Here is a 16,461-nt window from a genome sequence, read left to right on the forward strand (position 1 = left end):
CAAAGACACTCGATGGAGGCCCTTTTGAAGTTACAAGTAGGGCTTTCTAGGTGGAGATAGTGGTTAAAAAAAAAAAAAAAAAAAACCCGCCTGCCGATACAGGAGACATAAGAGACTTGGGTTCCATCTCTGGGTAGGAAACATCCCCTGGAGGAGGGCATGGCAACCCACACCAGTATTCTTTTCCAGAGAATCCTGTGGACCGAGGAGCCTGGCAGGCTACAGCCTATAGGGCCGCAAAGAGTCAGACAGGACTGAAGCGACTTAGCATGCACACACAAAGTTGCAATTATATCTTCCTAACATAGCTAACTTGCCCCTGGGAAATGTTACTCTTAAAGTCAGGGAGTGAAGAGGACACTGATATGCACCAAAAACTCTCTGCAAGACTCCAAACAAGAAGTAACATTCAATTCCACATGAGTTGAGGTGGGAAAGAGTAGATTTAAAGGACAGAAAGAGTTCAATGAGGGTTCACTTACATTTCTTCCCTCACAGAAACCTGGGGAGAGAAAGAGAATCAAAGCCATACTTATATAAAATTTGCCAAGGATACTAAATTGGGACATATTGTAAACATCAGTGAGGATGGTGTAATTCTTTGAGTTCAGAATGTAAACTACAGTTTCAGTTTTATGATGTGTACCAAACAGTGCTCCATGCGTACAAAACAAATGGATGTACAATCTCCAATGTTTTACTAGAAAATGTCTGAAAAATAGTAAATTCTTGAGCACATAATGCACATGATGAATTAATTAACCCTCTTTGAAACATGATGAGGTAGAGATGAGGATTCATATCCTGATTTTCCAGATGAGAAAATGGAAAAGAAAGGAAGTTATCCAGCCATGGTCATAGTGCCGGGAGAAGAGGGAATCTGAGTCCTGACTCTTAACTCAGCCCATCCACAGTGCACTCTCTGAGCTGGCTCTATCCTCATCTGAAGACTGGTATTTTTAAGAGACAGGAGCTAGGATTCACCATCTTCTAGGAAGGCAAAACCAAATGTGTATACAAGTATAAACACACATGTTTGCTGAAATAACAGTGATGGTGTTTGTTATTTATAGAATTGTCACAAAAAGTCTAAGCTGAAAGGGCATTTTAAAAATATCTTAGTTTAACTCCCCTATTTTACAGACAGGGAAAACTGAGGTCCAAACAGGGACATTTTCTTAGCCAATGTCACAAAACTAAACCCCCTCTGACCCCTACTCTGCTTAAGGATATCACCTTCCTTTGACTTCCTGGTCTTTTTGATAACATCCAACATGCCTTCCCCTTTCACCTTCCCACTCATCCCACCCACCACCACTAGCTAATTCTCTACATGCTTGTTTCAAACCCAGAGACCATCCTCTCAACAGCACATACCTAGACACACACATGCACACACACACACACACATTCTTTGAATAAGTTTCCATCAAGCAGGTTTTAATGATTTTTACCCCCGTGGCCTACAATTGTTTTTATCATCATTTTTAATCCCCAAATAAGCAGATTCTTCCTTGACTAGCCTCACCTTCACTCTAAACTCCCAGCAATACTGACAATGAGAAAATGTGAGGTTCTCTTCTTCCTCAACAGGAAAACCTGGCTAGATTACAATCGATTCTTTGCTGAGTCTTGCACCAATGACAGCATTAAAGCCTCATGGTTTATGAACTACCAAAGCTAGAAATGGATTTTTTTCTGACGTGCCAGGCTTTTAAGTCTTGTACCTGTGCCCAGTCCAAAGATTTTTGAAACCCTGAATAAAGTGGTAATCAACACTCTGAATACTCCATCTGAGTTAACTGACAACAACAAACAAATTAGGAAGAAAAGATTTGTTCTCCCACTCCCTCCAAGACAGGTGGAATTCCAAGTTTCAACAAGGCAGATTCAGAATCACCTTTAGAAAGGCCATTTGGGCAATAAAGATGCATTGTAAAAATGAAAAAAAAATCAATAAATGTTCTCTGCAGGTAATAAGACAGCCCCCTGCCTTCAAATAGAGATAATAATGGTAGTAAACTGCAGCCACCAAACTTTAAAGGTAAAAGAAAACACCAATACATTTTTTTTCTTTTTGCTTTGTTTCATGTTTTTTAAATCACTTTCTCCTGTCCCTCAAAGGGCTCAGGACTGGAAGCTGGGGTTCACATTCCAAAGGAACCAATGGGCTCCATAGTTTTGTAAAGAACCCACTGGAGATTTTAATATTTCAAGGAATTTAGATCATTTGGCTCCATGAGCTCACAGAGGCTCATTTTCTCAAAGAAAATATTACCAAGTTCCTCTAACAAGTGATTCTAGGGTCTGAAGAATTTTGAGACCTTGCTAGATTTCCAAATGCTCGGCAATTTGAGTGATTACCCCTCTCCCAGCTTCCTTGTTCTCAAATAGTCCAAGATCCACATAATAGCAGAGCTCCTCCCAGGCAGCCCTGCCAGCTGCCCTTCTGCCTGCCTCTCTCCTTCAGCCTTAATTTCTGTAGAAAGCTCCCATGTGGAATATGTTATGACAGCAAAATCTTCCCTTTCACAATATAGTTGATCATTTCCACAGTTTTCCAAAAACAATAATATCGTGACCCAGATTTTTAAAACCCAGAGGCAGCATCAAATACAATCTAATCTATCTAACTATTGAATTTGCTTTTCGCTTACTTTCTTGAACTCTTTTCCCATTGGATATAGTTGCTATTACTGTGGTGCCTGGGCTTACTGACACATTGCTTTAGATGGGTGCTATGGTTCATTTTCTGCTCTATAGATAGGGCCTAACTGAAGCCAAGGTATGGGGAAGAGGCAGATTCTCACTGGAGATGTTGGGGTGATCTGAAGTCTTTGGTGCTACTCCTCATTTCCTTTTCTGACAACCATCCTTTTGTGAGTACTCTTAAGGAATGAAGACACTGATCTCTGTCTCTTTCCAAACTGCCTATGCCTGGGCACTGGGGCACTGGACCTCATATTGCTCAGTTTAAGCAGTAGCAATGTGCCACTCAGGGTTATGGGTGGAACATGCAGCATGCTTTCTTTAATGCTGAACAGTATCTGTCTTCTTATTGCCTGGGGAACTAGAAGAAAACAAAATAGGTTTCCATTTTATAGGTATTCCTTTCACCTGGCCAAAATGGTGAAAAGATAATCATCATTCCAGTTAGCTATCAGTAGGGAGACCAGTTAAAGAGCACACACTTTCTAATTTTTCTCTAGTTGCCAAGAACACTGTGGTGCTTCTGCTGTCCTCTGATGGGTGTCACCACATTCCTGCTGAGAGGTGTGGCCAATATACCTGCCACTTTAAGACTGTCCTCAGGGATTATAGCTTTATATACGGAAAGGCTGTCTCTTTCAGTTCTGACTTAAAATTTCTAGGCCAGTGAGAAGGAAGAAAAGGGTCTTGGCAGGAAGTATTTCCTTTGTGAAAAGTGGAGGCCAGAGTAGATACTGGTGTTTAGCAACTGAGTATGCTTCCAGAGCAGAGCATCTCTGTCTAGAAGCTGTTAATTAGTGTCCTTTCAAGAAGGAATACTTAGTACAGGATGGGGAGTGAAGTGGATGGGTAGGAGGCTTAAGCCTAGGGAGATTGGGAAGGAAGGAGGCAATAGCATATATAGGAGGTCTGGAAGTGTAGGAGGTCTTCCTGCTGTAAGATGTAGCCTGAGCACCTCTTGGGGCTAAGCAGATATTAATTATTTTAAACTAAATAATACTAAGGAGCCAGTTTTTGAGGACACTTAGCCAAATATAAGATACAACTTAGCTTAGGGTTATGGGCTCTTGGACAGGGTCTGAAGGAGAGAATAAAAGTTTCTTATCACTTTGGATACTTATCTACCTAGGAGCTATTAATGCAAAAAGGCCCCAAGGAGGCAGCAGCAGGAGGGAGCAGGTGCATAGACTGATGGTCTGCTGAACAGTGAGAACACTTCCTTTCTGGGGTTGAGGCCAGGAAGCCTTCACTAAGGAATAGTCTTGTATTCACCACAGAGTACAGGCTGGGGACTTAGTCTGGATTTCTCCACTTCTAACCTCTCTAATAAGGACATTTTTTCCCTCACTAGGCAGGAGAATGGAACACAAGAAAGGAGGAAATCAAATCTTTTCAAATCATTAATTTTTTCTTTTGTTCCTAGGACCCACCAAGCTCCAAGAACCAGCTGGGACCAACTTCATTGCCTTCATTGCCTGTAATAACAACGCTGCCAAAGACAGGGGTCCAACAAGTATGAAAATTGACTTTTTAAGGCTCTTAGGTTCTTTCAACAAACACTGCCAGTGACTTTGTCCCAGAGATCATAAAATCCTGAGTCCTGATAAACTGGTGTCTCTTTTTAGGAGAGAAAGGGAGAGAAAAGTGAGTGTCCAAGATCCTTTACCTTCAGCGGCTCTTTTAAAAAAGACTTTGCAGCTTCCACAAGTGAGAGCTCCATAGTGACAGCCAGAAGCTTCATCCCCACAAATCAGGCAGGTCTTCTGGGGTGGAAAGTAATAGTCGATGGGCAGAACATGGTCCCTGGTGGTCTCCAAACTGAAAAGACCCAAGAGGAATAATGAAACACATGTCAGTAGTTGGCAGAAACAGGAAGGTAGAAGTCTGAATCTTCAGGATTAAACTGCATGTGTAAATTATTATTTATTGCTTAACAGAGTCAGTGTGAAGCTGAATTTTCCTTGGATTTCTCCTAGGGATTATTTTTGTAGGGTTTCTATCATGTGGACAGAGCCGTTCTGGATCCTATGAAAGGATTTGAGAAGTTTTCTGAAATCAGCCAGTCCCTTGGGCTATGTCTGCATGAGGGATGGATGAAGGCAGAAACCTGAGGTAAACATCTCTAACTTAAGGTGGTGGTCATGAAACAATATCAGAGTAATTAAATGGTATGAACTCAGTCCTAAAACCTTACTTATCCAAAGGGAGACCTATGGCGATACCAGACTAAGCATCAAAGCAGTTTGATGTGCTTTGTTATAGTTCTCTGAGCCTTACTCTCATCTGTAAGTAGGAATAATATTACCCAGCCTACTGACCTACTTGTGTGAGCAGAAGTATAAATAAGCCAGAAGGATAAAAAGCTCTTGTAATGAATACAGAAGTGAGGAATTACAATTAGTATTTTCATGTTGTCTTTTTTTTCCCATTCCTTTTCTTTCCTTAGGAGTCTATCTAGATAACATGGACATTCCCCATTCCCATTCTATAACATAAAGTAGCAGTTAAGTAATACACAGTGATGCTGGAAATCTTTCAGGCAACCCTCTAAACACTTAGCTATTAGAATACTCATGTTCTTTGGTTTAAGAGTTTCAAAGGTCACCTAGTTAACTGTCTATCTCCAAGAGGATCTGTGCCTGTGTCCTTCCAGGTGGCCTGAAAGAGAGGGCCAGAAACCCAATCCTAAAACCTTAATGGAAAGATAGATCTTAGTCTCCCACAGTAATAAATTCAAGTTTAAATAAAGGGAACATGGTTCATACTACTCAAAGGTAAACTTTTTTCTCTCCTGTCTTATGTCTAATCATTAAACAAAACATAAGTGGTTTCCTGGGTTAATCTGCTACAGGTACTTGACAACTGCCTATTCTCTTGTCCACAAGAATGCAACCACTATTTTATTTACTTTTTGTGCTTTTACTTATTTATTGGAGTATAACTGATTTATAATATGGTGTTAGTTTATGCTGTACAACAAAGTAAATCAGCTATATGAATACATATATCCCTTCCCTCTTGAACCTCCCTCCCCCACATCCCACTTTCTCTAAGTTCTCACGGAGTACCATGCTGAGCTCCCTGTGCTATACAGCAGCTTCCCACTAGCAATCTATTTTACATATAGTAGTGTATACATATCAATCTACTCTCCCAATCCATCCAACCCTCCCTTACCCCACTGTATCCACATGTCAATTTTCTATGTTTACATCTCTATTCCTACCCTGCAAACAGATTCATCTGTACCATCTTTGTAGATTCTATACATGTTCATTCATATATATATTTGTTTTTCTCTTTCTGATTTATTCCACTCTGTATGACAATAAAGGCTGAGGAAAGTGTGGAGAAAACAAAAACACTCTTCTACTGTTGGTGGGAATGTAAATTGATACAACCACTGTGGAGAAGAGTATGGAGGTTCCTTAAAAAACTATAGCTGCCATATGACCCAGCAATCCCACTATTGGGCATATACCCTCAGAAAACCATAATTCAAAAACACACATGTGCCCCAATGTTTACTGCAGCACTATTTACAATACCCAGGACATAGAAGCAACCTAAATGTCCATCAACAGATGAGTGGATAAAGAACTTGTGATACATATACACAGTGGAATATTAGCCATAAAAGGAACAAAATTGGTTCATTTGTAGTAATGTGGATGGACCTAGAGTTATTCACCATTTGTATGAGTACTTCTTTCTTACTAAGGCAAGAAGGAAGGAAAATAAGCTCTAATGACAGCCTGTTTGCTGTGTTGCATGATTTCAACTCCTCAAAACACCACTGTGAAACATTTATTATTATTATTATAATATCAAATGAAGAAATTCATACTGAGAGTGGAGAAGCACAAAACTTTATGAAATCAAGTACAGGAATCTCTGACTCCAAATCTAACACAGCGTCCATTATCCTATTGTCTTCTCAGTAACCACCTTCACTTTCTACCCATGACTCTTTGGTTATCATACTCAGCACAACCATCAGAATCCCCAAAAAAGCATGAAATGTTATTCTCCTCCCAACCCTAAGTGAGAAACCTTGGCAGGGCAAAAGCAAAGAAGGCTTTCACTCAGGCTACACTTGACAAGCACTTTATCTCTAAGAGACAAATATTAGCCTTTATTCACAGCCAAAATACAACAGAAAACACTCAGAAACTTCTGCTGATATGCAAACCCAGCAGCTGATTATGGTGGCCTATCTTTTCTCCATAATTCATCCCAAGCCAGCAGGAGTCTATCCACCAAAATAAGAATAGGAGGGCCATGAGTTCCACAGGAAAAGAGCTCAGTTCCCAGATATGAATGAGCCAAAAGCTGAGAACACCATTCCTTTGGCTAAAAATGTCATTTCCTTGGGTAAAAATTGTCATTAAAAAATTAATTTATTATTCATCATCTTACATTTCATGACTTCTATAACTAATAAAAACAGTTCAAATAAAATCAGAAGGACATGTAGTATTAAGGCACTTTATGTGCCAGGCCATTTCATATATATCATTTCATTTAATCTTCCCAACAACTGTGCCAGGTAGTTTTGTATCATCCCTATATTATAAGAGTGGAAGCTGCTCCTCAGGAAAACTCAGTAAACTTGTTCAAGATCACTGTTCTTGTAAGCGAAATGCCAGGTTACCATCCTAGGTAAGTCCAACTGCAAAGTGTAGATTTGTAACCAATGACTAACTATATTATGAAATTGAAGGTCTAAATTAGGTGATAGGTTCAACTCAACTCCTATGGACCAGGTACAGGTCTAGGTGTTGGGAAGATACTAATGATCAAGATATGAACTTTGCCTCTAAGCAACTTACTATCTACTACAGGAGAAAGACAGGAAGCAAAGAACTGTATAATAACATAGTAGATGATATAATAAAGCAAAGTGTGTACTGCTACAGATGAGAAAGTATCTCAAAGATAGAAATGCTTTTTGAAAGGTATGTTGTTGTTGTTGTTGTTGATCAGTCACCAATTTGTGGCCAACTCTTTGTGACTCCATGGACTGTAGCACACCAGACTTCCCTGTCCCTCACCATCTCCCAGAGTTTGTCCAAGTTGAAAAGTATAAATATATGCATGTATGTATATACATATATGTATTTATACTGAGTGACTGAACTGAACTGATATTTACATGTATAAAAAGACAGTAGTTATTATTATATGAATGAAAAGTAAATATTAAATAAATAAAATATATACATATATACATGTGTCTGATAGAGTGCCTGATGAACTATGGACTGAGGTTCATGACATTGTACAGTAGACAGGGATCAAGACCATCCCCATGGAAAAGTGATGCAAAAAAGCAAAATGGCTGTCTGAGGGGGCCTTACAAATAGCTGTGAAAAGAAGACAAGTGAAAAGCAAAGGAGAAAAGGAAAGATATAAGCATCTGAATGCAGAGTTCCAAAGAATAGCAAGAAGAGAAAAGAAAGCCTTCCTCAGCGATCAATGCAAAGAAAAAGAGGAACACAACAGGATGGGAAAGACTAGAAATATCTTCAAGAAAATTAGAGATACCAAGGGAACATTTCATGCAAAGATGGGCTCGATAAAGGACAGAAATGGCATGGGCCTAACAAAAGCAGAAGATATTAAGAAGAGGTGGCAAGAATACACAGAAGAACTGTACAAAAAAGATCTTCACGACCCAGATAATCACGATGCTGTGAGCACTCATCTAGAGCCAGATATCCTGAAATGTGAAGTGAAGTGGGCCTTAGAAAGCATCACTATGAACAAAGCTAGTGGAGGTGATTGAATTCCAGTTGAGCTATTTCAAATTCTGAAAGATGATGCTGAGAAAGTGCTGCTTTCAATATGCCAGCAAATTTTTGAAAACTCAGCAGTGGCCACAGGACTGGAAAAGGTCAGTTTTCATTCCAGTCCCAAAGAAAGGCAATGCCAAAGAATGCTCAAACTACCGCACAATTGCACTCATCTCACACACTAGTAAAGTAATTTTCAAAATTCTCCAAGCCAGGGTTTAGCAATATGTGAACCGTGAACTTCCAGATGTTCAAGCTGGATTTAGAAAAGGCAGAGGAACCAGAGACCAAATTGCCAACATCCGCTGGATCATGGCAAAAGCAAGAGAGTTCCAGAAAAACATCTATTTCTGCTTTATTGACTATGTCAAAGCCTTTGACTGTGTGGATCACAATAAACTGTGGAAAATTCTGAAAAAGATGGGAATACCAGACCACCTGACCTGCCTCTTGATAAACCTGTATGCAGGTCAGGAAGCAACAGTTAGAACTGGACATGGAACAACAGACTGGTTCCAAATAGGAAAAGGAGTACATCAAGGCTGTACATTGTAACCCTGCTTATTTAACTTATATATAGAGTACATCATGAGAAATGCTCAGCTGGAAGAAGCACAAGCTGGAATCAAGATTGCCGGGAGAAATATCAATAACCTCAGATATGCAGATGATATCACCCTTATGGCAGAAAGTGAAGAGGAACTAGAAAGCCTCTTGATGAAGGTAAAAGAGGAGAGTGAAAAAGTTGGCTTAAAACTCAACATTCAGAAAATGAAGATCATGGCATCTCGTCCCATCACTTCATGGGAAATAGATGGGGAAACAGTGGAAACAGTGTCAGACTTTAGTTTTGGGGGCTCCAAAATCACTGCAGATGGTGACCGCAGCCATGAAATTAAAAGACGCTTACTCCTTGGAAGAAAAGTTATGTCCAACCTAGACAGCATATTGAAAAGCAGAGATATTACTTTGCCAACAAAGATCTGTATGTGTATTATGCTTATGGCAGAAAGTGAAGAAGAACTAAAGAGCCTCTAGGTGAAATTGAAAGAGAGTGAAAAAGCTGGCTTAAAATTCAACATTCAAAAAACAAAGATCATGGCATCTGGTCCCATTGCTTCATGGCAAATAGATGGGGAAACAGTGGAAACAGTGACAGACTATTTTCTTGGGCTCCAAAATCACTGCAGATTGTGACTGCAACCATGCAATTAAAAGATGCTTGCTCCTTGGAAGAAAAGCTGAGACCAACCTAGACAGCATATTAAAAAGCAGTCTGCCAACAAAGGTCTGTCTAGTTAAAGCTATTGTTTTTCCAGTAGTCATGTATGGAAATGAGATTTGGACTATAAAGAAAGCTGAGTGCTGAAGAACTGATGCTTTTGAATTGTGGTGTTGGAGAAGACTCTTGAGAGTCCCTTGGACTGCAAGGAGATCAAACCAGTCAATCTTAAAGGAAATCAGTCCTGAATATTCATTGGAAGGACTTATGCTGAAGCTGAAACTCCAATACTTTGGGCACCTGATGCGAAGAACTGATTTGGCAAAGGCCGCAGTGCTGGGAAAGATTGAAGGCAGGAAGAGAATGGGATGACAGAGGACAAGATGGTTGGATGGCATCACCAACTCGATGGACATGAATTTGAGCAAGCTCTGGAAGTTTGTGATGGACAGGGAAGCCTAGCGTGCTGCAGTCCATGTGGTTGTGAAGAGTTGGACACGACTGTGTGACTAAATTGAACTGATGGCTGATTCAGGTTGAAGTGTGGTAGAAACCAACACAATATTGTAAAACAATTCCCCGTCAATTAAAATTAAATAAATCTAAAATGTAAAAAAAAAAAAAAAAAACAAACTGTAAAGGATGTGGAAGAAGGAGAAATAATGAAGGCAATTTTACAATTTGAGTTTTTCCTAATTACAACCCACTTTGGCTAGAGGCCTGAGATATGACCTTACCATGCCAGTATTTGCCAACCTCCTACCTCCTCTCTCTGGCAAAATTATTTGGACAGAATTACCACTAACACTGACAAAAGGAATACTGCCATTCTGTCTCATGGACTGATCTTCTGGCACTGGAAATGAAAATTCTGATTGCAGTCCTTCTCCCATGTTTGTATTCTAGAGAAACTCATGCATGTTTGTACCAGGAAGTATGTGCAGAAACGGACATTGCAGCTTTGTTTATAGAAGCAGAAATGATACAGGAGAAAGAATGAATAAATTATATCATATTCATTCAATGAAATACAATTCAGCAATGACAAGGAACAGAATACATCTACAAACAGTTGAATTTTCACAAACTAATGTTGCAGGAAAAAAACATAACTCATAATAGCCTATATACAATATGACTCAATTGGATAAAGTTTAAAAAGAAGTAGAAGCAAACAATATGTAATTTGGGAATATATATGTGAAAAACATAAAAATGCCAGGGAGTAATAAACCCCAAATATAGCATAGTGGTTATCCCTGAGGGGGTAATTATATAATGAAGGGAGGTACAAACTGATTTATGCATTCAGTAAAAAACATGTATTAAGCACCCGCTACATATTAGGCATCATTCTAGGTCCAAGGGTTAGGTTGGGGAAAATAAAAATGTTAATGTTCTCATTACTTAATTGGGGTTCATGAATGTTGTTTTATTATCATACTATACAAGTAACTTGAATGTTACATGTATTCCTTTGTATAGCTATAACATAACACAATTAAAAAAATAAAAGACTAAAAGAACAACCTCTGAAATTTCTAACACATCTCTAAATAACTCTAACTGGAAGCACAGCAGAGATTTCCTTTGAGAATATGTAAGTGCAGAATTTGCACACAACATTGTGTTTTTTCCCACCTCCCCTAGGTTATGTGCTCACTTATTATCCCAATGCTCAGCATTCAGTTTTATGAAGTCTGAAACAAAAGCCCTGCCACATAAAATGGAAATTTTCCAAACAAGAACATGACTTGCTTTTCTCCAATGGTTTCACAATTAATTAAATGAAAGTGGATTACTAGAAAGCTATAGGCCTACAAACACCAGCTCAACCATGAGAAAGTTGGGCTCAGAAACCCTTAGCACCCAGTTATAATCTCAGTCTCTCTCTCCCTCCCTGTGTCTCTCTCCCTTTCTCTCTTTCTCATTCCTTCTCTATCTCTCTGGATCTCTCTCTCTGTCTCTCTGTCTTTCTCTATCTCTTTCTTTCTCTTTGACTCTCAGATTTGAGGATACTTTAGATACCTTAAGGAGTCTGACTAATGTAAGAAAAGATCCTCAATGACTATGGAACCAGGATGAAATGTAAAAGTCACAGACCAGTCTTCCCTGTTTGGGAGAGAATGTAAAATCAGTAGGGCTTTTGAGCAAGCCAGACCTGGGTTAAAACCTTTCTTCCACCACTGAACCTTGGGCCTAGTAGTTAGGCTCTCTGAGATCAACTTGCCTTATCTAAAAAGTGAGGATATTTTCTACTCTTAGGGCTTTTGTGAGACTTATATTGAATAACAAATGTTAACCCCTTCCCTCTATGCCTGTCACATGGTGGCTGTGTTGTAAGTCTAGGGTGCCATTACCTTGTGTTGTGCCATAAAAAATGAAATCTCTTATAGTCTTAAAATAAAAAGGACCATTGTTCTTCGCTATACAGTGTTTTTAGTGGAAGTGTTAGTCTAGCTCAATCATGATTGACTCTTTGAGACCCCATGGACTGTAGCCTGCCAGGATCCTCTGTCCATGGAATTCTCCAGGCAAGAATACTGGAGCGGGTTGCCATTCCAATCTCCAGGGGATCTTCCCAACCCAGGGATTGAACCTGGGTCTCCTGCATTGCAGGCAGATTATTTTCCATCTAAGCCACCAGGGAAATCCAATACAGTGTTTTTAAGGAACAGCAAATACAGATGGAGAAAGAAGAGCAAAAGGCTATATATGTGAAACTGTATCATTTTTATACATGCCTCTGTACTTTTCAAGGAGAAGGCAATGGCACCCCACTCCAGTACTCTTGCCTGGAAAATCCCATGGACGGAGGAGCCTGGTAGGCTGCAGTCCATGGGGTCGCTATGAGTCGGACTCGACTGAGCGACTTCACTTTCACTTTTTACATTCATGCATTGGAGAAGGAAATGTCAACCCACTCCATTGTTCTTGCCTGGAGAATCCCAGGGACGGGGGAGCCTGGTGGGCTGCCGTCTATGGGGTCGCACAGAGTCGGACACGACTGAAGCGACTTAGCAGCAGCAGCAGCAGTACTTTTCAAACAAGAAAAGATTTAGTAAATCACCAAATATCTTTACAGAGCATCATATTTTTCCTCATGTGGAGTAATTAAAATGTTTTTATTAATGACATTGTGGAATATAATGAAAACTTCACATGAATTTCTTAGATAAAAATCAAAGCGTTCAAAGTTATTTTCTCTTTACAGATGGCTTGAACCTACTTTTTTGAGGGTATAATGGATATTTCAGTAGTAAGCTTCTTTCCCCCTGAAAGCCTGAGATTTGAAATTTGATGAATATCTGTTCAAGAAAACAGTCATGGTTTCTTTTAAAAGTATTACATGAGCTTATGTTATATCTCCCAAATTCTCTTTAGTGATGCCTTTTGTTGAAGTGGGAAAGTAAACAGGTAGAACATGTTGTTTTCATGGTCATCTTTGCCATTTTATAATAAGTGACTGAACAAATAATTTTGCTTAAATTTCTTCATGTGCAAAATGTATAAAGAAATATGGAACTCACAAGACTGCTATGAAGATTCCATAATATTCTGGAGGCAAAGCAGCTTACATCATTGCTGAGAAGACAGTTGGGATTTTGAGACACATGCCTTGAATCCATGGAAAGTATTACCATCTTAACAATGCTAAATATTCTCACAACAGAACCCAACTCCACACATCAGTCAGTCAGCACCAGCACCAAGACTCTTGGGGCCACAGAACAAGCTGCACCAAGCCTCAGCCCTCCCCATCCACAAGCTGGTAACAGGCTTGGAACCTCACAGGATGTGAAGCCAGCCATACCAGGGCCAAGCTCTGCCTATCAGGGGTTGGCACTAGCCCCAGGAAGCCTTTGGACAGAATGCCAGCTGAGTCAGGATATAGCCCCACCCACCATCATGCTGGCAGCCACTGCACAAAGTAAGGCCTGGCAGCCAATCAAGCTAGAAATCAACCAAACCTACCAGCATTCCCACAGTAGTTAGCCTTGTCACAACAGAAGGGCACACACATATATAAGGGTTCACCATCAGAACATATTTCTCTGATGAACAGAGGGGAAGTGCTTCTGGGTCTCATAGAACATTCTCTATATTAGATCACTTCACCAAGACTGTGAAACACAATAACTGATCTGCCTAATAAGCAGAATAAAAACAGAAAATTAGGTAAAATGAGGAGACAGAATATATTCCAAATGAAGGAACAAGACAAAACCTCAGATAATGAACTAAATGAAATGGAGATAAACAATATATCCAAAAAAGAATTCAAGTTAATGATAATAAAGGTGCTTAATGAACTTGGGAAAAGAATGGTTAAACAGAATTTTTAAAAAGATATATAAAATGTAGAGACAAATCAAACAAAGCTGAAGAATACAACTAAAATAAAACATAGATTAGAAGGAATCAACCATAGATTAGGTGGTAGAAAGGAATGAATCACCAAACTGGAATATAAACTAGTGGAAATCATCCAGGCTGAAGATTAAAAAAATTAATTTAAATTTAAATATCTAAATGAGAAAAGTTTAAAAGATGTATGGAAAAACATAAAGCATACAACCAATCACATTATAGGGATTCCAGAAAGAGAAGACAAAGGTAAATGGGCATATATCTTATTTGAAGAAAAAAAGCTGAAAACTTCCCTAACTAGGGAAAGGAAGAGGACACTAAGGTCCAGAAAACACAAAAAGTCTCAAACAAATGAATGTTAAAAGATCCAGGTGATGGAAGTAAAGTCCGATGCTGTAAAGAACAATATCACATAGGAATCTGGAATGTTATATCCATAAATCAAGGTAAATTGGTAGTGGTTAAACAGGAGATGGCAAAAGTGAGCATTGATATTTTAGGAATCAGTGAACTAAAATGGACTTGAATCGGTGAATTTAATTCAGATGAACATTATATATACTACTGTGGGCAAGAACCCCTTAGAAGAAACACAGTAGCCCTCATAGTCAACAAAAGAGTTTAAAATGCAGTACTTGGGTGCAATCTCAAAAATGACAGAATGATCTCTATTGGTTTCCAAGGCAAACCATTCAATATCAGAGTAATCCAAGTCTATGCCCCAACCACTAATGCTGAATAAGCTTAAGTTGAATGGTTCTATAAAGACCAATAAGAACTTCTAGAATTAACACTGAAAAAATATGCCCTTTTCACCATAGGTGACAGAATGCAAAAGTAGGAAGTCAAGAGATACCTGGAGTAACAGGCAAATTTGGCCTTGGAGTACAAAATGAAGCATGGTAAGGACCAACAGAGTTTTGCCAAGAGAAGACATTGGTTATAGCAAACACCCTCTTCCAAAAACACAAGAGACGACTCTACACACGGAAGTCATCATATGACCAATACCAAAAGCAGATTGATTATATTCTTTACAGCCAAAGATGGAGAAGCTCTATACAGTCAGCAAAAATAAGACCAGGAGCTAAATGTGGCTCAGATCATGAACTCCTTATTGCCAAATTCAGACTTAAACTGAAGAAAGTAGGGAAAACCACTAGACCATTCAGGTATGACCTAAATCAAATCCCTTACTATTATACAGTGGAAGTGACAAATAGAGTCAAGGGATCAGATCTGATAGACAGAGACCCAAATAACTATGGATGGAGGTTCAGGACATTGCAGAGGAGACTTATCAAGACCATCCCCAAGAAAAAGAATGCATAAAGGTAAAATGGTTGTTAGAGGAGGCCTTACAAATAGCTGAGAAAAGAAGAGAAGCTAAAGGCAAAGGAGAAAAGGAAAGATATACCCACTTGAATGCAGAGTTCCAAGGATAGCAAGGAGAGATAAGAAAGCCTTCTTCAGTGATCAATGCAAAGAAATAGAGGAAAAGAAGAGAGTGGAAAGACTAGAGATGTTTTCAAGAAAATTAGAGATACCAAGGGAATATTTCATGCAAAGATGGGTACAATAAAGGACAGATATGGTATGGACCTAAGAGAAGCAGAAGATATTAAGAAGAGGTGGCAGGAATACACAAAAAAAAATGTACAAAAAAGATCTTCATGACCCAGATAACCAAAATGGTGTGAACACTCACCTACAGCCAGACATCCTGGAATGTGAAGTCAAGTGGGCCTTAGGAAGCATCACTACAAACAAAGCTAGTGGACATGATGGAATTCTCAGCTGAGCTATTTCAAATTCTAAAAGATGATACTGTTAAAATGCTGCATTCAATATGCCAGAAAATTTGGAAAATTCAGCAGTGGCCACAGGACCAGAAAAGATCAGTTTTCATTCCAATCCTAAAGAAAGACAATGCCAAAGAATGTTCAAACTACCGCACAGTTGCACTCATCTCACACACTAGCAAAGCAATGCTCAAAAGTTTCCAAGCCAGGCTTCAACAGTACATGAACCATGAACTTCCAGATGTTCAAGCTGGATTTAGAAAAGATAGAGGAACCAGAGATCAAATTGCCAACATCTGCTAGATCACAGAAAAAAGCAAGAGAGTTCCAGAAATATATCTACTTTTGCTTTGTTGACTACAGCAAAGCCTTTGACTGTGTGGATCACAACAAACTGTGGGAAATTCTTCAAGAGATGAGAATATCAGATCACATTATGTGCCTACTAAGAAATCTATATGTAGGTTAAGAAACAACAGTTAGAACAAGACATGGAACAACAGACTGGTTCCATATTGGGAAAGGAGTACGTCAAGGCTGTATATTGTCACCCTGCTCATTT

At 39.2% G+C, this 16,461-nt stretch overlaps 1 protein-coding gene across 2 annotated transcripts in view; it reads right to left on the reverse strand.

Moving 5' to 3' along the window:
* Positions 1 to 16,461, reverse strand: part of AR (androgen receptor) — a 210,459-nt gene that overhangs the window by 75,980 nt on the left and 118,018 nt on the right. For both annotated transcript variants that reach the window (NM_001244127.1, XM_024987728.2), the window contains exon 2: positions 4,376 to 4,527. In NM_001244127.1, coding sequence (NP_001231056.1) covers positions 4,376 to 4,527 — 152 coding nt within the window. The remainder of the gene's footprint in view (positions 1 to 4,375; positions 4,528 to 16,461) is intronic.

The sequence above is a fragment of the Bos taurus genome, chromosome X (assembly GCF_002263795.3).
Source record: "Bos taurus isolate L1 Dominette 01449 registration number 42190680 breed Hereford chromosome X, ARS-UCD2.0, whole genome shotgun sequence".
In the NCBI taxonomy this organism is placed as follows: domain Eukaryota; kingdom Metazoa; phylum Chordata; class Mammalia; order Artiodactyla; family Bovidae; genus Bos; species Bos taurus.